The 23,681-nt window shown below is 36.7% G+C and overlaps 1 protein-coding gene across 2 annotated transcripts in view; it reads right to left on the bottom strand.

The window, feature by feature from the left end:
• Positions 1 to 23,681, bottom strand: part of ATP8A2 (ATPase phospholipid transporting 8A2) — a 763,449-nt gene that overhangs the window by 207,563 nt on the left and 532,205 nt on the right. For both annotated transcript variants that reach the window (XM_049778216.1, XM_049778217.1), the window contains exon 28: positions 7,949 to 8,023. In XM_049778216.1, coding sequence (XP_049634173.1) covers positions 7,949 to 8,023 — 75 coding nt within the window. The remainder of the gene's footprint in view (positions 1 to 7,948; positions 8,024 to 23,681) is intronic.

Below are 23,681 nucleotides of genomic sequence, written 5' to 3'. Positions count from 1 at the left end.
ATTGTTACTTAATCAGCATAAAACAAATATCAGGACATACAAGTAAAGCATACTAAATAACTTGATTAGCCATAAAATCTTGTTAAATGAACAACCACCTTCCTTTACAGGGGAGAGTGGTGATTTAAGATCACACTGTAGTTTATTTGGGAAGCATTGTGTTTGCTATCAGTGCCACCATCTTAAAACTTCCCCATCCTGGTTATATCTCAAGTTTCAGGAAGTACAAAGTACTGCATCCGTTCATTCATTCAGCAGACATTTATTGGGAATACATTAGGGGCCAGAATCTGTGATGGGTACCTGAATAGCAACATTTAAATACAGAGGGAAAAAGGAGGAAACTCAGCAGGGAAGAGGGGCTGCTTAACTCCAGGAACTCTGCCTACTATATAGATGGAGATGGTGGCAGTGGGCAAAAGGCAGATACACCTATGAACCACAGAACTCGGCAAAATTAATCACTGGGTGAAGGATAAAGGGAGAGAGTAAGAAAAAGGGGGGGTTACTGACTGAAGCTTATCTCACTGGAGGCTTATGTTAAGGGCTGTGGGTAAAAGGAGCACCGAGGAGAAGGAAGACTCCCCATGAAGACAACACCCCTCACAAGACTCTGAAGCACAGATGTACAATGAGTAAATGAGAACATTTAAATGATAGCTATCTAATCACATGGTTTGGGCTCAGCTGGGAAAGACCAAACCACCTCTAGTGCATTTCTGAAGAGAAGATATTTTCTCAAGATTTTCCGTCTACTTGTTCTCCATAAGGGTGTGGCATGATATGTATTTTAGAGAGAGAAAGAAAAAGAGGGTGCCAATTTAGTTAGGGGCACGAGGAAGATCCTTTTGCTTTTAGTCTCAGGTCTAAACCTAAATCACAGAGCTTCTCACTCCTCAGCATCAGCCTCAAAAACACTCTACCTGTCAACCACACAACCCTGCGAGCTCTTCTGCGTGTGGAAACAGGATGTGCATTTCTCAGAGAATTCTGAAAGTGTATGCCCTTGCTGGACGCCTGAGTGTCTGGCTGGAGAAGCCAGCCTTTTCCAAGTCTGACCGGTTAAAGTGATCAGGGAGGTGGGAAAAGAAGACCAATAAAACTTTCAAGTTCTCCACTCTAGGGAATATCCTTGTGCTCATGAATTTTAAAGAAAACAAGAGACACTGTTGAATTTCCTTATTTGGATAATGGCTAGAAGATGGAATTCTCAAACGCCTTGAAAACTGTACACAGCACACAGAAACTTGATCACTGTTTTGCTCAAATGTGCTTTTGCATCCCCTGCTTCTACTGTCATCTATTATTCTTTTCTTATTATTTGCTTAATCTTTTCCTTCTACCTACTTCAAATCTTCCCTAGTCTTTGACATTAGGTTAATAAGGTAGTAGTCTTACTAGATTTTCCACTTTGTTTAGGTACAGCATACTACATGCATGCATGTAGACTGTGGCAATGACTGGTTTTGTAAAAAATAAGACATTAACTATGTTTTTCTTCATGCTAGTTTTCTCATGAGAGAAATCATTATAGGAAGTCCTCAAGTTGTTCTTGGTATTGACACTGTGCAGATGAGGATGCAGGTGGATTGCTGCTCTAGACAATGCCTCTATGCAGGGACACTCTCATGTCTCTGATGCAACTTTTTCGTGTCCACATAATCATTCATATCATGGATATACCTCATCTTTTCAATCATTCATCAATAGGACATTCATTTTGGTTTTAATTCTTTGTTCCCACCAAGAGTAAGTAAAAAATATTTTTTCTTTTTTCTATTATGGGAAAAATACCCAGAAGTAGGAGTGAAGATATATGTATTTTTAATTTCAATAGATGTTGTTTGGTTGCTTTCTAAAAGAAAGGTATCAATCAATTATCTCTTTCTTATTGGCAACAGGACTCTTTTTGTGCTTTTCTATCAGAATAAGTATTAAATGATAGCTAATGTTCTCCAGATTTAAAAATTAAGTATATTAACTCATAAAAATTCTACTTTTACAAATTACCAATGATTTTGAATATATTTTGTACTGGATCCAAATTGTGAAATTCTATAAAATATCTTGTCTAGTTTTTTTTCATCATTGTATTTATTTATCCCTCATATAAAGTTTTATGACTATAATAGATACCAACTTTATTTGTTTAATATTATATCATAAACTTGGTCAAGTGCAATTTGTCTATTGGTTTTCTTTGCCTTTTAAAAGCTTATAGTCACAAATAGCTTCTGAGTATCAACGGTGGTTATGAACATTTTTACGAGACTTAATTTTACTTTTACATTTAAGCTTTATAATATCTGGAACTTTTTATATATAATTTAACAGACAGACATTTTTCTAACTAAAGAGTTGTAATAATGCATTTAATTTAAAAATTTTTAATAAAGTGAAATACTACCCTTGACACTGATTCAATTCTCAAATATTATCAATCTAGACTATAATAGGAATATAGTTATAGAGTCTGGCTTATTTGTCAATTCATTATAATAGAAATTTGCTATTATATTCTGATGTTAAGCAATTAGAAGTCTACCCTTAGGATTTATACTTTATTAATTATTCTAGACACAACTGTTGGGATTATATTTGGAGCAGCATAAGCATAGTAATTTTAGAGGAGTCAATTCTTTTGGGATATTTTACCTTATAATTTAAGAAAATTGTATGCCTTTAATTATGTTCAAAACTCGTTTTAAGTGCTCCATAAGATTTTTTAAAAAAATATAAGTATTAGGGACCAGAGCAGTGACGCAAGTAGTGGGGCGTCTGCCTTTCTCGAGCTAACCTAGGACACACTGCGGTTCTATCTCCAGGCATCTGATATAGTCCCCCAAGCCAGGAGTGATTTCTGAGCGCATAGCCAGGGGTAACCCCTGTGCATCACTGTGTGTGCTCCCCAAAAATATATAGGTCCTTGAAAATTATTTCTGTGCATTGTGCAATCTTAATTGAAATTTTATAAAGAGTTATTAGTCCCTTTACTAAGTGTTCATTTCTAGAGTAAAAACTTTATTGTTAGGTTTAAAAATATTTATGTGTGTATTTTATAGATCTGATTCTGTATTATATTGAAATTTTAGGTTTTCTTCATTGCTATTATCTGTATTTTCTAGATCTTTAATAGCTACATCCAGAGAATTTTTTGTTAGTACATTTGTATAAGCATGGAAATAGTTTAACTTTTCCCCTAGTACTTGTAACAGTTATTTAATTTTCTTGGCAGTTGCTGACTATTTCAAAACAACTGAATTATATAGTGATGGCAGGCATCCCTGACTAATTTCTTATTTAAAAAGAAATAGTTTTAGAATTTTACCATTTATGGCAGTATGCTACTGATTTTATATAAGTGGTTTGCATTTAAGTTAATTGGCTTCAGAGCTCAGAGTAACTACAGAGGCTCGGCTGGGCTCAGAGTACTCCGCATGCCAGGATTTCTGGGTGTCTTTGCCTGGTATGTTGGGGGCCCTGGGCAGGACAGCTAGCCACAGGCCCCCTGGGCTGAACACCTAGTCCAGGGGACCAAGGTCCCCCCAATCCTGGTGGGTCTTCAAGGCCACACCTGGTTAATTGGGCCCTGGGGGGAGGGGGGCAGAAATTCCTCCCTAGGCATCCAAAAACTACAGAACCGCGCGGGGGCTTACGCCCCCGCGCGTACTTCATATACTTCATGTTTTCAGAATATTCCTTATTCTTATGTTATGTTTTGCATATATAGAATGTTCATTTTGTATTCCACCCTTTCCCACACCCATACAAAACTCTTTTTACTCCTTAACTCTCTAACCCCCTCTCAAACATCACTAACCTACATTACTCTTTTTAACTTCAGTAGTGTACAATCCTAATCACAGGCCAAAGCTGTCCATTGTGTGTGACAACCCCAAACTATTTCAAGATACATAAAATGGACACGTATTTCTTTAGAATATTTTGTGGTTTTTTTCGGACAGCTATAATTGTTACTAAATTTTGTCTTATACAGTGATGATTCTAACCACTTTTTATCTTCTCTTTTTGAGCTGTTTAACAAGGAATTTTGGTGGAAGAGTCCCCCAGTTTAATGCTTATGATTGAACCATGTCATGGGAATCATTGGAATTGTTCTTATGGCCCCCATATGCGCCAATAACACCACATGGCATTGCTTTTGTATTTGCATAGGCACATTAAAATGGGAAAATACTATACATACAAATAAAATCCTATTTAATAGAAATTGGAACACACAAATCTTGTAGTGCAGAGAGACCTTACACCCTGAACATTGACATAACGACCTGGCACAGACCTCAGAAGAAAGGGCATAATCCATTCTCCCCTGAACCAGGGAAGCCATCCACGAAACATCCAGGCTGGTCTATAACATCACCTGGAAGCAATCCTCTACCACGGAAGACCTACACTGCTCAGACTTTGACCTGCTCAAAAGAGACTTCCCTTAACATTGAGAAGACTTAACAATGACAATGACCTGCTTACAGGACAGGGCTCCCTGCATTGCCCTCTGATTGTGAGGTGAAAGGAGAGGATGCTCCACATCCTGACTTCAATGTAAGATATGCAGATTCCAGGATCTTTAATACAGAAACATGATACCAACAACAGAGACAGTGTGAAAAATAAAAGTGTGTTGGCACTACAGACAATGTATTGGATTGGACGATCTAGCTTGCCTGAAGCCTAGACTTGGTCTTGTGCCAGGAAACTTCAGGGGTCGGGTCTCTTTGTACTTAGGCCAAGGTTATTTCTTTCCATGTCCCTCATATTTTGGTGGGCCTATGCAAACAACAATTGCCACTCTAACACCATTTTTACTGTGCTCCTTTGACTCTAATCCTTAAAAAGAACTCACTTAAAATTTGAGGTTAATGTAAGCTAATATGCATGTATATGGAAATGTAAGAAAATACTATGCCTGTAATGTTTAAGGAGTTACGTAAGTTTTATGGCTTTAGATTGCTTTAGATTGCTTTGTGTACTGTTAAGAAATATTATAATGTGTTACAATCTGGGGACTTGAGGGACAAAGCAATCCCTCCTTCTTTATTGCTTAGCCCACACCCCTGTCTTCTTTTGTTCTAAATAATTTTAGTTTTTTGGGGGGCTCTTCAATTGGTGGTCTTTGGACTTACTTCTAGTTTTGTGTCCAGGGATAACTGGAGGCATTTGGGGGACCATCATGTGAAGTCAGGGATTTAGTCCAGGTCAGCTATGTGCAACGGAAGTGCTGTACTCTGTGTGAAATTTTTTCTGGCCCTGGAGAATGCTTTCTTTTTGGCATTATGATTAGACAAATATTTGAAATTAACAAAGTGGGTGTAATAATAAACTATATTAAAACTTTCTGTTGGGGAGCTGAAGTGTTAGTCATGAGGGGTAAGTTGTTTGCTATTCTTCTGGCTTTCTCAATCTTGATCTCCAGCACCAGTAGAGCAGTGGGCTCTAATTCTTTCTCTCAAATAAGTAAAACTCTTTGTTGGAATGATGACCACTTTGCATAGAACAGAAAATAAAGTAACCTGCTATACAATTAGTCACATAAAAAAAAAAAAAGAGATTTTTTTTTCCCAGTGCAGATTTCTTCCTAACAACAGAAATTTATTGAAGGAAGATGAAATTCATGCTTTGGCAATTCCAAATTTCTATATCTTACAAATTTTCTGTTTTAACTTATGATTATTATAATTATTTTGTTTTCTGGGCAACACCCAGAGATACTCAGTGTTTACTCCAGGCATGTGCTCAAAGATCATTCCTGGTAGGGCTTGGAGGACCATATGGTGCTGGGGATCAAACTCCATACTGTTATGTGCAAGTCAAGCATCCAACCCACTGTACCCACCTCTCCAATTTCCTGATTTGAAAACACAACAGTTTTATATTAAAAGAACTCACCTTAAAAAAAAATAAGTTAATTGGCTTCTTTATTTTCTATTTTACTTAACATTTTTAAAATTTGGGATTGGCAGTTGAATTGCCTCAAATAGTTTTGCAACATCTATGGATGAAACCATGTTTTTATTTAATATTAATAATATGTAGAAAAGATAATTTTCCTCTTTGTACATTATTGAAATAAAGTGCTGATATTTTATTTAGAATTTTATATTTATGCTTATATGTAAAGATCCCTCCCAGTTTTCTCCAAATTATGCTGGATTAATCAAATTAAATAGGTCAAAATTTTCTGAAACAGCTAAAAAGAAACATCTCTTCACTAAACATTCTTTTAAGCTGAAATCCATCTGATGATGGTATATTTCAAATGATTGGCCACTTTAGTCTATTTCTATACAGAAAATAAAAGGATATAAAATTTTGACTATGGCTAGAATGAGAATCTAATATATAACAGTCTCTCATTAGTTTGAGACATTTAAACATTTCACTTCTTTATACTTTCATTTGTTTGGGGGCCACACTTGGTTGTGCTCAGGATTTATTCCTGGTTCATGCTCAGGGATCATGTCTAGCAAGGCTCGGAGGATGATATGGGGTATGTGGGAACATGCAAGGCAGTGCCTTACTGTTGTGGTCTGCACATATAACCCTCCTAACTTGTTAGATACGCAGGCCACAGAGTGCAAGAAGTCTATTATGGCTATTTTGTTTTTGTTTTGTGTGTGTTCTTTTGGGAGGCACACCCTTGTTGCTCAGGGTTTATTCCTGGCTCTGCACACCCCTAGATTCTGGGGATTAAATCCAGGTTGGCTAAGTGCAAGGCTGATCTGTACCATCTCTCTAGCCCAATGAGCAACCTGTTTTATTCTGTATTTATATATAGTGCCTAATACAGTAACTTTTAAAAAAATTAATAAAAATTAATAAGGGTTTGGGCAGTGCTTAGGTGCATGAATAACTTGAACACGAGCCTTCAATGCATATGTAGGCTAAGATATTAATAAAACAAATCAATCAATATTATCATATTTGATAACTTCCATCTATTCCTATTTATGACAACTGATTAGAGTAAAATCTTACATAGGACATATAATGTCAGTTAAACTCCAAAAGCATCATGCAAATGTTGCTCAATAAATATTCAACCAGGAGCCGGAGCAGCGGTGCAGTGGTAAGGCGTCTGTCTTGCACTCACTAGCCTAGGACAGACTGCAATTTGATCCCCGGCATCCCATATAGTCCCCCAAGTCAGGAGCAATTTCTGAGCACATAGTCGGGAGTAACCCCTGAGTGTCACCGGCTGTGGCCCAAAAACAAAACAAACGAAAAATTCAACCTGTGTCTAAAGCAGCAAGCTACAAGTGCTAAAATTTTCACTGTCAGCAAAACAAATAGCTGATTCACTACTTAGTCCTTATGTTGATAGTTTAAATTTACTTCTGTTTTTTTTAATTCATTAATCAAGTAATGAAGAAAAGAACTCTAAAACAAGAAAAGTACCAAATAAACTGATTACCATTTACCACAGGAGCTGGCAGCCAGGATTCCTTATTTTAGTACCAGCTAGGGAAGCAAAAATTTCTACAAGGACAGATATGCTTTTGAAGGACAAAAAAAAAAAAAAAACCATATGTTTGATTATAGACTGGATGTTTGAATCTACATTCTAGAATTCCAAAATAAAATTATCAAGTGGACCGGTTTTAGAGCTAGTTCAGAAAATTTTACTTGAGTAAAAACATAAAAATGATGTCCAGGCATTTAGTAAGGAGGTAACAAGGGTCTATTATCAAGATATATGAGTTAATAATTTCATGGAGTTATTCAAGAATGATCTCTATGATTGAAACCATGTGTGGGGAGTTTGGACTTCTGCAGGACGTGTCACAGCAACAAAGGCCCCAAAGATGTATCTGTGCTGCGTGCTATGTATACAGATGATTGACTTAGATACACTTCCCAGACATAAACAGTAAAGGAATGTCACTGAAGTCCCGCATGCTATCAGATGAAGATGGAGAATGCTTACCACATTGTACAAGCCGATGCACCATCGTTCAAATAAAATCTGCCCAGAAAATCCATTAACAAAGGCGAACCAAAGCTGAAAGAGAAGAAAGTTTGTGAAGTTTTACATCAATATTGACCTAAATGTTTCCATTCACTGAAGAAGGAGTGGGGAATGTGGACCACCAACTGGACACAGCTGCAGAGGCTCCCGGAAAACAGGATGATAGCAGTTGTTATTTCATAAGAGAGAAATCCTCAATATCACAAGAAGTATCACTCCATTAAGGAAATTTATATTTAAGGTTAATGTTAGCTGTTAAAAAGTAATGTTCATATATTTAGAGAAAAGGCAGTCATGGTTCAAGAAAATCATCTTGGTATCAATACATTCTTACTGTCTTGGAAGATTTCAATTACTTGGAAATTCACTTGAATTTACCTTAAATTTGGTTTTGATATATGATTTATCTTTCTAAAATTTTCAAGAAGTTAAAAACAACAATAGAAGCTTCTCTGTTGTTCACATGTGTTTTTAACTCATGTGTGCTTTTAGCCCAATATATTGACCCTGAAAAATATCACCAGTTAGAGTCAGGAGCCCTAGCCAGGCAGCACAGCACTTGGCCACGGGGAACCAAACAGGTTCCATGTACAATCTTGGAGTGATTAAAAGGAGTAGGAGTGATTAAAAATATATAAAATAAATGACCAGGAATGATTACAACGAACGAGAAAATGACTAAGTGGATTGATGAATAGAATATGAAATATGGATGTAATAAACAATATGGGAATATGGATGGAATAAACAATGGCAAAACAATAAAAATATCCATAAATTAAGCAAAGATCAAGACATAATGATATTAAAGAAACATATCAAGATAATCCTTGGATAACATAGGGTGTGTAAATAAAGTTGTGACTATTACTCGTGTCTTTAAATAGGCTGTGATTCTCATTGTTTAGGCGGGACTAGCATTAAAACAAGCGCAGAGATAAACCTATAAAGAGAAGGCTGTGACGGGATAATAAGGAGAGAACATGGAGAGGAGAAAGGCTAGAAAAGGGACCAGCCATTGAAGAATATGGTTGAAAATCTGACTTAAGAATGCAGCAAGTACAGAATAGAGGTCACACAGAGTTTGCTGTCCAAAACTTTGCTAAATTCCATTACCTGGAATGCAGTGTCCATGCTAGAATTGAAAGTATCCCAGGTTCATCACAGTGATGTGAAAAACATTAGTGATGTAAAATCATGGCAAACTAATTCTATTTTAAAGTAAACAAAACTGCCACTAAGGCCTTGATGAGTCAGATTTTTAAAATTAAGTTTCTTGACTTCACCAGATTATATTTTTTCCAGAAAGAAATTTCCTCAGACCTGCATTACTCTACTACCCAGTATGATAGTTGGTACAGATAGGACACACCAATTCTCAATGATACAAAGTGGAAGGCTTCAGTTTAGTTGCAAAATAAGGTTTTATTAAGCACAGTTTTCATCATTTCATTTATTAGTTTAAAGAGATATTAAGTACAGCTGGTAGGTGCTTGTGTTGCATGTGGCCAAACCAGGTTCAATCCCCAGTATGTGGTCAAACTCTAGTATATTGTTCCCTGACCCCTGCCAGGATTAAGCCCTGAGCATATCAGGTGAGGCCCCAAACCAAACAAAGGTGCAAGAGAGTATTATTAAATCTGAGATTGTGCCTTTGAAGAATCCTTCCACTTAAATTCAATCTTAACTCTTGTTATTAAGATTTAATATTAATGTTTTAGGTATGTAGTGCCTATACCTAACATTGTTCTTATTTTCAACTATCTGCAAAGAGATTCTCCTGAGGCCTGGCTCTTTTCAGGAGAGAAATGTTAGTGAAGAGCTAGGGTTCAAGTGTTTTCCTGTGTTTTATCTAGGGAAAAAATTTTTTTACAACACCTAAAATAATAATAGCCATCTCTAAAATAGCGATTTATTTCAATAGGATGCATCCCTACCAATATAAAGTTTTGTCAATCAATATTTTGGTCAAACTTCTGATGTAGTAAGACAATAAATTCATGCGTTATTCAAATGTATTTGTTATTTTATCCAAGGGCCGTAACCTAATTTTCTCAAGATTATATATTTCCCTATTCAAGCAATTGAAAGCTGATAAATATCTGGTGAGTATTGAACTATTTTAATGCCTAATCCAGTTGAATTTACTTTTTGTTGAAGATATAATGGTAATAATATTTTGTTTGCCACTCTAACATCAATTGAAGACAGTAAAAACCACTGGAAGTACAAAAATATCACTAGTTTCGATGAAAATATGAGACAGTATTAATTAAACCCACAATTGGCATAAAATTGATCATTATTATAAGATTGGATAAAATCAAGGAAGAATTTTAAAAGCAGACAAATTACTATAATTTCTAGGAAACAGGCAAAACAAGTGAAAAACAACTGAACAAATTTTTATTTAGAGGATAAATTATAGTTCAAGCAAATTCTGGAGGAGTTCAACAAATGCATGCATAGAATAATCTCCTCCTTTCTCTCACTTTCCTTTCTCCCAAAAAGCAAGTGAGGATAATTCCTATCAACTTTGCTGAATTGACCAACGTAAATAGAAAAGACATTAAAAGTCATCTAACATAAAATCATATGTACAGAAATTCACAGTGAGACATCTATCCTTGCTTGAGGAGAAGGGGTAACTAGTGGTTTATTACTGCTAAGTGATAGGTAACAACAGAGGAGAAAGTTTGATGATGGAATATTCTGAAACAATGCCCATACTCATTCCCCCCTAAACATCAACACAAAAAAAATAATGTATATGACCAAAAGCAAAGGAAAAAAATCTATACAAAAAGAAACACAAGGACCACCAGGTAGACAAAACTTCTGAATACTCCTGAAGTGCCTAAAACAGTTAAAGAAAAACACATATCTGGGCCAGAGAGATAAAATAATGGTTTAGGCACCTGCTTTGGTCTAACAGGTTAGGAAAAAATGTTCAGATACAAACCCTGGAATAGCATATGGTTTGCTGAACACTGCTAAAAGTGATCTCTGAGCAGAATCAGGAGTAAACTATGAACAGTGTTGGATGGGGCACAGAAACCAAGAGCTAAAACAGCATGTGTATGATATATAATGAGAAAAAGAAGTAAGGGCCGGTGTTACAGATAAAGGAATGAAACCTAGATTTGGCAGAGTTGAAAACTTTCAGAGACTGATAGAGCAGACTTGAGGAACGGAACAAAGACTAATCAAGGGCAAAAGATTGACAGAGCTTACTCCTTGTTCTATGCTTGGGGATGACTCCTGGCTTTGCATTCAAGGATCATTCCTAATACTGGAGGAACATATGTGGTGTCAAGGATAAAAACACGTCATGCAAGGCAAGAGCCTTAATTCTTCTCCAGCCAGCTAACACATGATTTTAAAAGAAGTCAATTACTCTTTAAAACATTTTTAAAGGAGTATGTTTTTATTTTATTATTTCTCAGAAGCAGTTTGGGCCACACCTGTGCTCAAGGCTTACTACTAGATATGTAGTGGGAAAGGAAAATGTATTTTTTGAGGAAAAAAACAAATAGAATAGAAAAAATATTCAAAGTTATATAAAAGAAATAAATGAAATATTCTATAACCTTCATCAGTTCACAGAGAACTGTCAACTAAGCAAAACAACAGATATTCTATGAACATTCAAATATACTCTAATATAGAAATTCATTAATAAAAAGTTATGTTTAATCATAAAGAAACTAAACTACAAGGGGAAATATCAAGTTGGTACCATATTTTTCTAACAACATACTATACCAAAATTCAGAAGTAAATTCATAAAAGTTTATAGCAAAATAAAATAGATACAAAATTTAGCAAAAGAAATTAAGGTATTATTAAGAATTAAAACATTTTTTTAAAAAACTGTGATGGCAAAGTAATAACAAATATATTATGGTATAATATAAAATGGATAAGACAAAAAAATAAAAAAATAGCATGTACAAGAGATTGTTAAATGAACTTGAAAAGACATATTAGTTGAACAAGATCAAATTTGTGCTCATTATATCCAAAACCCTAAAGTGGAGGTCCTGGCCTCACTTTCTAAGGTTATTGCTCCTCCCTCACACTAAACTAGAATGGGCCTTGGTTGATTGGTTCTGGGGAAATAAACATTGATCTTTATTTTTCCTTCACACAAATATAAGGCAATTATGTCAACATCTTTTTAATAAGCTTGTTTGGAATGCTCTTATTATAATAAAACACAATCTAAACATAATAGTTTGGTCTTTTATGCTCACATTAATTATAAATGGACTGAATAGTTAAATTTAAAAATACTCAAAGCATTAAAATGGAGCCGAAGTGATAGCACAGAGGGTAGGGCATTTCTTACATGCTGCCCACTCAGGTTCAATCCTCAACCTCCCACTTGGTGGGGTGTCTATTTTAGCCCAATTTCTTTTGACATGTAGAAAACTTGTGTTTGTTTTGGGTACAGGGGTTATTCCTGAAACTGCTTGGAAGTCCATCTGTGGTGCTGAGGATAGAACCAGGGTAGATCACATTTCATACAAGTGTATTATCCCTGCACTATCTCTCTGGATTTAAATGTGCAAAATATCATAAATTCTATGTAGTTCCATTTGTTTACTTTGATTTTGTCAGTGAAGTCAAAACAATGGAACATGGAAAAACAATCCTGAGGTGTCTTACTGTGGAAAGTTATGTCTATATTTTCCTCACTTATTATTACAGAAATGTAAATAAAAATAATGTGATATAATCTCACACTGCATATATCAAAAAGATTAGAAACAAGCAATGCTGGTGGAGCTGTGCTGAAAAAATGAATCCTTAATTCACTATTGGTGGGAATGTCATTTGGATCAGTCTGTAGAGAAAACTGTATGCAGAGTTCTCAATAAAGTAAGAACAGAGCGTCCTTATTTTCCAGCATTCCATTTATTTGTTTCTACTTCCAATGCACAAAAAACAGTTCAAAAGATAGATTTATATTCACACCTATGATTACTGAAGTACATAGTATATAATACCCAGGATATGGAAACATCCCAAATGTCCAATAACAGAAAGTGGGATATTATGTAACTACAAGAAATGATGAATCTTGGCTCCTGCTACAATATGAATGGAAGTAGAGGGTATTATGTTAAGCAAAATATATCAGAGGGAAGACAACTTTGGATGCCTAATTTTGGGGAATAAATATATCCCTATCATACATACAATACAGCAGACAATTTTATTAAACAATCAGAAAACAACATTAAAAACCACATGATGTAAAGAAATAAGGGTAAACTAAGGAAGACACTAGCAGCTGGGAGAATGGAGAGACATCCTATTAAGTTTCCAACTCCACCAAAACACACAAGCCCAATAGATGAGAATTTAAGAGCAACAATGAATGCCTTAGCAATGGAAATCAAGAATCACTAACCTGCGAGATTAAGAAATCTATAGAGATTAACAATTCAGCCAACTAAAAAAAAAAAGAACTTTTACAACAAATGAAAGAACCCATATAATTGGAACTAGTGGAAATAAGAAAACATATTAACAAGCCACAATAGTAGAATTACACAGTTGGAAAAATGCATAGAGGAAATTGAGGAAAAACTATAAAATAACAATGACAAAAAAGTCAATCAGAAAGCAAGAGACAAAACATTGGAAGAAAAAGTTAGATACCTAATGAACAAAGATAAAAGAAATAACCTATGAATTGTAGGAATACCAGAAGAAGATGAAAAAGGGAAAGGAGAAGAGCAAGTAGTGAAGGAATTAATAGAGAATTTTCCCATAGAAAGAGACACCTGTACAAAACCAGGAGGCAAAAAGGGTCCCTAATAAAATAGACCCTAACAGACCAACACCAAGACATATAGTAATGCAACTGGCAAAAAAACAAACAAACAAAAACAAAATAAAACAAAAAAAAAGCAATAAGGGAGAGAAAAATCCTCAAATACAAAGGAAGGGAAATAAGAATCTAATCAGACCTCCCATTTGAAACAATTCAAGAAACAAGACAGTGAAGTGACATATTTAAACTACTGAATGAAAAAAACTTCCAACCTAGAGTACACTACCTAGCAAAACTCTCATTCATATGGAAGGAAAATTAATAACATTCTTAGACAAAAAAATAAATTCACACTATTTGAGCTAACCAAACCATCTCTAAATGAACTTCTCAAAGATGTATTACACAATCCAAATCCCCAATTGTAACAACAACCACCCTACACAATACAACTGCACAACAGCCTTCTTTGGCAGTAATCTCCTGAAATGTCAATGGGCTAAATTCCCCCATTAAAAGACACAGAGTAGAGGGATGGATCAGAAAACAAAAACCAGCTATAAGCTGTCTCCAAGAAACACCTAAAAGAACATGATAGGCCCAGGCTTAGAATTAAAGGATGGAAACCAATTATTCCTGCCAATAGAAAATTAAAAAAGCAGGGACAGCCATTATTATATCAGACCAAATTGCATTCAACCTCAAGAAAGTGCTCAGAGACCAAGAGGGTCACTATCTACTGATCAGGGGAACATTAGACCAAGAAGTACTAACTCTGAACAATATTTATGTGCCAACTGCAGAGCCATCAAAATATGTAAGGCATTTGCTCACAAATCTAGAGAAACATACGGAAGGAAATGTGACAGTAGTAGGAGATTTCAATACTCCACTATCACCACTAGACAGATCCACCAGGCAGAAAACTAGCAAAGATATAAGAGCCCTAAATGAGAAGTTAGGAGAAATGGGTATAATGGACCTATACAGGGTTCTCCACCCCAATAAAGCAGAATATACATTATTCTCAACTGCACATGGAATCTTCTCTAGAATAGACCATGCCTTAGGATATAAATCTAACTTGCACAAAGTCATAAACATAAAGATTATTAGAAGCTCCCCATCAGACCATTATGCAACAGAGATGAAGATTGATTGAAAAAAGAAAATGTGGAGAAAACCCAACACCTGGAGATTAAACAACATGCTACTGAACAACAGTTGGATCAAATATCCAGTATGAAATAAAAAGATTCCCTGAGACGAATGATAATGAAGAGACAAACTGTCAAAATCTGTGGGCCACAGCAAAAACAGTAATTAGGGGGAAATTCATAGCAATATAGGCCTATGTCAGGTGAGAGAAAAATGACAAAATCAACAGTCAACATAGACATCTTAAGAATCTGGAAAAAAAACAACAACAAAGAAACCCAAACGCAACCATAAAAAAAGAAATTAAAAAACCCATGCAGAAATAAACAACATAGAAACAAAGAAAACAATACAAAAAAAAATGAGACCAAGAGCTGGTTTTTCAAAAGAATAAAGAAGATAGACAAAGTGCTGGCAAGACTCGTCAAAAAAAGGGGGGGGGGCTGAGAGAAAGCACAGCGGCGTTTGCCTTGCAAGCAGCCGATCCAGGACCAAAGGTGGTTGGTTCAAATCCCAGTGTCCAATATGGTTCCCCGTGCCTGCCAGGAGCTATTTCTGAGCAGACAGCCAGGAGTAACCCCTGAGCATCGCCAGGTGTGGCCCCAAAACCAAAAAAAAAAAAAAGGAAAAACACCCAAATAAATAGGATCACAAATGAAAGGGGAGAGATTACAACAAAACCCCAAGAAATCAAGACATCATGAGGGCGTACTCTGAACAACTCTACTCAGTTAGGCTAGAGAACCCTGAAGAAACCGACAGATTTCTGGAAAAGTATCATTTCCCGAGACTGAATAAAGAGGATGTAGAAAGCCTAAACAGTCTAATCACGTTTTGAGAAAATCGAAAAAGTAATAAGAAATTCCCCAAGAACAAAAGTCCAGGTCCAGATGGCTTCACGGGTGAATTCTATCAAACATTCCAAGAAGAATCACAACCACTGATTCTCAGGCTCTTTCAAAACTTTGAAAAGACAGGATTCCTTCCTCACTCCTTTTACTGTAGGGAGCCCCTTAGTACAGGCAGAACACTTAGCTAAAAAGTAGAATTGTGACAAATACAAGATAATATGCAGGGCTAAAATACAGGCAGACTTGAGAATTGAATATTAACCATTTAAGAATACAGGGCACCAAACAGAGAGCCATAATCAAAGCAGGTAGCCTCGAGAATTAAATGTAAACATTTAAGATCCCCTTATCTATATATTCCACCTGCTGGAGATAGGTTCCATTATCAGTACATCCCCAACCTGATGGAGACAGAGCTCATTATCTGCACATTCCATCTCACTTGCCAATGGATCCTGTTATTCGTCCTGTTCAATATACATACCTCTTATTGACATATTTACGAGTAGAGCTGTGCCCACAAAAAAAGGTATTTAAACTGGGCCTTGAGTTTCAATAAACAGAATTGGATTTGGTCTTGGCTGGAATCCTTCTCCCACTTTTTTCTGTCTTTGTATGTCTGTCTTTGTCTTTGAGTATGCACGATCTACCTCCAAGAAAGAATAACCACATCTTAACTGGTGTCTCTGCAGGAAAAGGCACCCACATTTGACGAGGCAATTATCACACTCACTCCCAAAGATGGCAAAGAAACTGCCAAGAAAGAGAACTACAGACCAATTTCACTAATGAACATAGATGCAAAAATCCTCAACAAAATCTTACAATACATCAAAAAGATTATACACCATGAGCAAGTAGGTTTCATCCCAGGGATGCAAAGATAGTTTAACATATGCAAATCAATCAACATTATACATCACATCAACAAGAAGAAAGACAAAACCACATAATCGTATCAATCGACACAGAGAAGGCATTTGACAAAATTCAACAGACATTGAAGCTGAAAACACTCAGCAAAATAGGGTTATAAGGAACCTTCCTCAAGATAGTTACAGCTACCTATAAAAAGCCCACTGCCAATATTATCTTAATGGCGAAAAACTGAAAACATTTCCACTAAGGTCAGGAACTTGGCAGGGCTGTCCACTTTCTCCACACTTATTCAACATAGTTTTAGAAGTACGAGCAATAGCTATCAGACAAGAGAAGGGAAATCAAGGAATCCAGATAGGGAAAGATGAAGTCCAACTATCCATTTTGCAGATGATATGATGATATACATAGAAAACCCTAAAGAGTCCACAGTAAAACCCTTAGAAACAATAGGCCAATACAGCAAAGTGGCTGGCTTTTTGTGGTTTTTGGGTCACACCCAGCAGTGCTCAGGGGTTATTCCTGGCTCCAGGCTCAGAAATTGCTCCTGGCAGGCACGGGGGACCATATGGGACGCCGGGATTCAAACCGATGACCTCCTGCATGAAAGGCAAATGCCTTACCTCCATGCTATCTCTCCGACCCCTGGTTGTGGTTTCTTGCTGAGACACAAGATGAGGGATCGAGAGGGTGTCTTTCATTGAGGAGCTGGATGGTGGTCTGTTGGGAAGGAGGTCGGTCTTGGTGCCTAACAGGTTAAAAACTGAGGGTAAAGAGAGTTAAATAAGGGGGAGATAACAAATCCGGGTTGGGATATGAGGGGAGTAGAAAGGTCTCTGGGTGTGGATAGGCAATATAGAAGAGAGGCTATATACATTGTATAGATGAAATATTTAAGGATAAGGCTCAGCAGTCAGAGAGGACAACTGTATAGAAAGTAACATTCATTTAGACACTGATTCAGAGATCAATTTGAGTGCTATCCTCCATATATAGGATATTCCATTTCCTTTCCTATAAATAGTCAAGAATTAGAATATTTTTGAACGATGTTAAAGAGGGTATATGTCTTGCACTCGCGCGCTTTTGAAAATGGTTATCGTAAAAAAAAAAAGGGACACCCCCACAGAGGGGCTGCTATGGTTGAGATAAATCTGCTTTGGCTAGCAGTCCTATCCCATCCCCCAAGGCCCAGGTTACCAAATGTGGCCATGAAGACCATTCTGGCATGGGGGAATCTGGTCCCCCTGGACTAACTGGCAGTCCAGGGGTTCTTTGGCTAGCTGTCCAACCCAGTGCCCACCACTTACCAGTGCAAGGGGCAAACTCCTAAGAACCCTTTTTTAAGAAGTTGCTGGTCTGTTTTTTGTTGTTGTTCTTGTTTTTGCTTTTATTTTTATTTTTGTTTTTGTTTTTGATTTCTTGGGTTTTTTTATTTGTTTCTTTGTAGCTGGTGGTTTTGGTTTTTGATTTATTCTTTTTTTTAATTCTTTTGTACTTCAGTTGTCACTCTCTTATTAGTTTTTGTTTTGCTTTTGTCTTGTTTTGTTTTATTTTTTTCTTCTTTTTTCTTCTTTTCCCTTTCTTCTTCCAAATGGATACTTACAGCACCTAGATGGACTTCTCCCATATCCTTTCTTATATCTCCAATAGAGCCACATTACTGGAATCACCTTGATCAGCATAATTATTGGAGGGAGAAAAATGGAGGGTACAAGACGAGATAGTCGTATGTTCATATGGTGTAAATAAAAAAATGATCAGACTTAAATACCAAATCCAAAGTCAATGACAACAGAATCGATACCAAATATACATCAAGCTGTACAAGAGGAAAACAGTTGCACTAGCATTATATTGGCGGGGGGTAGAGGAGGGAGAAGTGGGATGCAAGCTGGAACAGGGGTGGAAGGACAACACTGGGGGTGGGAATGTCCCTCATTCATTATCACTATGTGCCTTAAATATTACTGTGAAAGATTTGTAATTCACTTTGACCACAATACAAAAAAGAAAAAAAAAGAAAGCAATTGTAAGGTGCAAATGCCACTACTGAGGAATTCAGTTTTGGTAAAAGAAATGTATTAGGTTACCTTGATAAAGTTGGAACTCTTGCTGTAGGATATCTTTCAGAAGAAAATTGTGACATGTAATAGGACATGCTTCAAGGCAGCATAGGCTATATTTTCACGAATCAAGTTGCCTGCCACCCACAAATATAAAAAGCAGAGGGCCTACTCTTTAGAGGTTTTGAATGTAAATCCAAAACTTCACAAATTTAGGAGACAAGCAGTAGGCAGAGTTCTTGCATTGCATAAGGTTTACCTGGTTTCTACTCCTGACACTTCATATGGTTCCCTGTCAGGAGCACCATTAAGATTGATCTCTGAGTACAGAAACAGAAGCAAACCCTGAGCACTGCTAGTGTGGCACTTAAAAGAAAAACAACACAAAATTCACAAATTTGCATCTGAAGAACAAAAAGTTTTTTTAAGTTATTATTATTACTATTATTATTTATTTATTTATTTATTTTTTGCTTTTTGGGCCACGCCCAGAAATGCTCAGAGGATACTCCTGGCTGTGTGCTCAGAAATTGCTCCTGGCTTGGGAGACTATGTGGGATGCTGGGGGATCGAACTAGCTAGGTTAGCACATGCAAGAAATACGCCCTACTGTTCTGGCCCGAAAACATATGTTGTTGAGTTATTAATGAGACGTTACTTTAAAGACTAATACATTCTGTTAGCTAAGATATCTAAGTTGTTGAAAATATACAATAAAGTGATGAAGATGGGTCAGAATGATAGCATAGCAGTAGGAGTTTTCTTTGCACACAGCTGAGCCTGGATGGACCCAGGTTCTATCCCCGGTATTCCATATATTCTGCCGAGCCTGCAAGGAACACTTTCTGAACACAGAGCCTGGAATAAACCCTGAGCACTGCTGGATATGACCCCAAAACCAAAAATAAATAAATAATAAAGTGGGAAGGAAATCCTAAGAAATCACAATCTTTCAAAGCATTAGCTCTGGCTCCCATCAATTCTTTTTTTTTTTTTTTTTTTTAATTTTTTTTATGGTTTTTGGGTCACACCTCGGCAGTGCTCAGGGGTTATTTCTGGCTCCATGTTCAGAAATTACTCCTGGCAGACACGGGGGACCATATGGGACGCCGGGAATTGAACCGATGACCTTCTGCATGAAAGGCAAACGCCTTACCTCCATGCTCTCTCTCAGGCCCTGGCTCCCATCAATTCTGAACTATGCAAACATTTTCACTTTTCATTTCAGATTAACGTCCTTGATTAAGGATGTTGGAGTAATGCTTCCAAACTGCCAGTGTTCCAATTCTGTCCAAGTTGGCACAGACATGGACTCATTATTCTTCAGAGATTTTTAAAATATGTTTTTATTCATTTTTATCAGGTGCAGGTTCATGAGCCTTATATAAGTTATATAGTTTTGAAAAGTCTAATAAAGCTAATTCCCAACATTTCCAACTCAGTTTCAATCTTTATTCTAAGACTCCATTATTAAGTGATCAGTTCCCTTTTTTTCATCATTAGTATTTATCTCTGGTCAAAAGATAAAAAAAATACAAAAATAAAGAAAACAAAACAATTCACTTCCTAATTTCAAATCCAGGGGCTGTTTTCTTTCTTACACTACAAACTCTCTTACATTGCAAACTTTATTTCATTCTGGCAAGATTTCCATAGATTAAATGGAAAATGTATAATACTGTGTTTTAAAATATTTATACAAACATACTTAGTTTCACTTTTATTTATTTGTTGTGACACAGGGACACAATGGCTCCCTGGAACAGAATTCTCAAAGCCAGTCATCTACAAGTTTAATCTATATACAAAGATTAAGAAAGTATTGCCTGATTCTTAAGCAAAAATGCCACATTCAGTGGTCCCAGTTCCACAGTACAAATGCTGAACATTTGGTCATCTCCACAGACACCTAGTCTCTGCAGTGGCTTATAGCCACTCACTTTTCCTCTGTGAAATTAATGCGAGAATCTATTCCTCTGCTTTTACTCTCCTGTTAATTAGAAATGCTAATAAGCAAATGATGTGGAGGCCAAAGAGCCAGATTCTTGCTGGTCTTAGACTTGGTGAGCTGAGATGGAGTCCTGCCAAATAGAGAAAGTGTGCCAAGCTCCTGGGGTCTGGGTCTTCACATGCTGTTATGAGCAAATTAACTCAAACATATTAAATTGCTTTCGCTCTTGGAAAAAGATTCTTCTTTGCTTTAATGGCTGCCCTGCTGCCAAAAGGTTCAGTAACTGTCTTGGCAGCTCTGGTCTGGAAGCCCTGGATGCCATGCTGCCACCCAACCAACTCACAACACAAACCTCACAGATAATTCCTTGACTTAAGAAAGTTGTAGAGTAATAATATCCATAAAAATAGAGATGAGAGCCAAGAGGACAAGTCCGTGGTAGGAAATTTGTCACAAATAGTGGGAGAGTGCAGTTAGGGCAGAAAAGGGACCACTATAACAAGGATAGCTGAAAATGATCACTCTGAACAAGAACTGGGTAGTGAAAGGAGATAGGGATGTGCAAAATATTCCTTCAGTAACAATATTGCAAACTACAGTGTCCAAAGGGAAAGTAGGATGAGAAAAAGAGAAAGAAAATTGTTTGCTGCAGAGGCAGGAAACAGGGAGATCAGGAGAGAAACGGGACATTGGAGTTGGGAAATGTGCACTGGTGAAGGGTGTTGTACATTGTTTGACTGTCTTGTCAGACTGTTTTGTCTGATTGATTATCTCAATCATGAACAACTTTATAACTGTGTATCTCAATGATGCTTCAATTAAAGAATTTATTTATTATGAAAAAGAAAGGGAGGACATATTCTTCTACTTATTCTGTTCTAAGTAAGGTCCATGGTAGAGAAATGAAGCAAAAAAGAATCCAATATAAAATAAGGAAATAAGCTAAACATCTTGTTTCTCATTAAAGAGGCAATAACAATTATCATTTGCTGATCACACACATCAAGTCTGAGCTGATTACCTGTCAATTAAAGGTACCAACAGAGTCATATTGCTATTATCATTTCTTTGGAATTTGATCTGGCAAAATTAGGATATGGGGTCGAAGTGATAGTGTAGTGATAGGGTATTTGCCCTGTGTAAAACCAAACCCAGTGGGACCCAGCATCCCAAGTGGTCCCCCAGCCTTCCAGGGGCGATTTCTGAGTGCAGAGCCTGAAGTAACCTCTGAACACCACTGAAGGTGGCCCCAAAACCAATAAATAAATAAAGTTAAGAAAATAAAATAAATATTAGGATAAAATAAGTATGCATATATTTCATCTAAAGGATTTATTTATAGAAATTTATTTCTCAAGTACCTTGATAAAAATCTGCCTCTTGGGCAGTATTTTTATCAAAAGAAAACAAAACTAAAAGCATGTGGTGGGGGAGAACCTAAAGTTTTTCATTCATAAGTTGAAAGTAGGGCCCGGAGAGATAGCACAGCGGTGTTTGCCTTGCAAGCAGCCGATCCAGGACCAAAGGTGGTTGGTTTGAATCCCGGTGTCCCATATGGTCCCCTGTGCCTGCCAGGAGCTATTTCTGAGCAGACAGCCAGGAGTAACCCCTGAGCACCGCCGGGTGTGGCCCAAAAACAAAAACAAACAAAAAAAAAATAAGTTGAAAGTAGCCAAGCCAATAAAATATGAGCACTTATCTTTTAACACATTCTACTTATTTGTATGTAAATGAAGGGTTGCATGCCAAGTTAATATAATGTTAGATGAATGAAAGAAAATGCAAAACAAATAGCTAAACTAGTAGCAAATAAATGAGAAATTAAAGGCAATAGAACCAGGGATGCTATTATAGTGCAGGAGTTAACAACAAAAATAGGAGAAATAAATAGTAGATTTCATAGTTTGTCTTAAAAGAACAACTGAGAGGCCAGAGCAATAGCACAGAAGAGCTTTCCTTGTACTTAGCTGACCTGGGTTCAATCTTCAGTACCCTATATGATCCCAGAAACCCACCAGACCTAGTAGTAAGCATTGAATACAGTTAGATGTGGCCCAGTCCCCAGGGTCCTTCAAAAAGATAGCTCAAGTATTTTTTTGTCCATGAATTGTGGGAGAAAGGGACAATATTTAAAACCAGCTTATAAGAAACAGATAGGATTTCATCTTGGAGTACATAGATATAAAGAAAATCCTACTGGTTCAAAAAACTTCCAAGGCCAATTTTTTTTTTTTGTATTTAGGCCACATCCGGTGACACTCAGGAGTTACTCCTGGCTAAGCACTCAGAAATCACTCATGGCTAGGGGTATCATATGAGATGCCAGGGATCGAACCAGGTCTGTCCTGGATCTGCCATGTGCAAAGCAAACACTCTACAGCTGTGCTATCGTGCCAGCCCTCAAGTTCATTTTTTTTTTGTTTTTCGGGCCACACCCATTTGATGCTCAGGGGTTAATCCGGGCTAAGAGCTCATTAATTGTCCCTGGCTTGGGGGGGACCATATGGGACGCCGGGGGATCAAACTGTGGTCCTTCCTTGGCTAGCGCTTGCAAGGCAGACACCTTACCTCCAGCGCCACCTTGCCGGCTCCTCAAAGTTCAAATTTTAAGACTAGCAAATAAAAATGTTACAGAGTAATGTGTATGAGATTCATCTTTTGGAAAACTACAACAAATGTGACATGAGATTTGCAAGGGGTTGTGAGTGCAAAGAAAGATAAGGAAGGTTTATGAAATTTTCCTACTGATTGCCTGAGGCAATCATTTGTAGTATTAAATAATAAGTAAGCGGTCCATTTTAAAAATTTAGAGAATTATTGTAAATGATTATATAGAGAATAATGAAAATAACTTATTTTCATCATTACTATACAACATGCTCATTTCTTTGTTTCTCACTTTCTATAATTTTTGTTGTACTAGTTCCTTATCTAGCACATCATTTGTAAAATTAATACAGACAAAGATAATATATAAGTTCCACCTTTTATTAAATACCCA

Source organism: Suncus etruscus, chromosome 8 (genome assembly GCF_024139225.1).
Source record: "Suncus etruscus isolate mSunEtr1 chromosome 8, mSunEtr1.pri.cur, whole genome shotgun sequence".
Lineage (NCBI taxonomy): Eukaryota > Metazoa > Chordata > Mammalia > Eulipotyphla > Soricidae > Suncus > Suncus etruscus.
The sequence above is the reverse complement of the archived record's forward strand: the minus strand, read 5'-3'. Positions and strand labels throughout refer to the sequence as shown.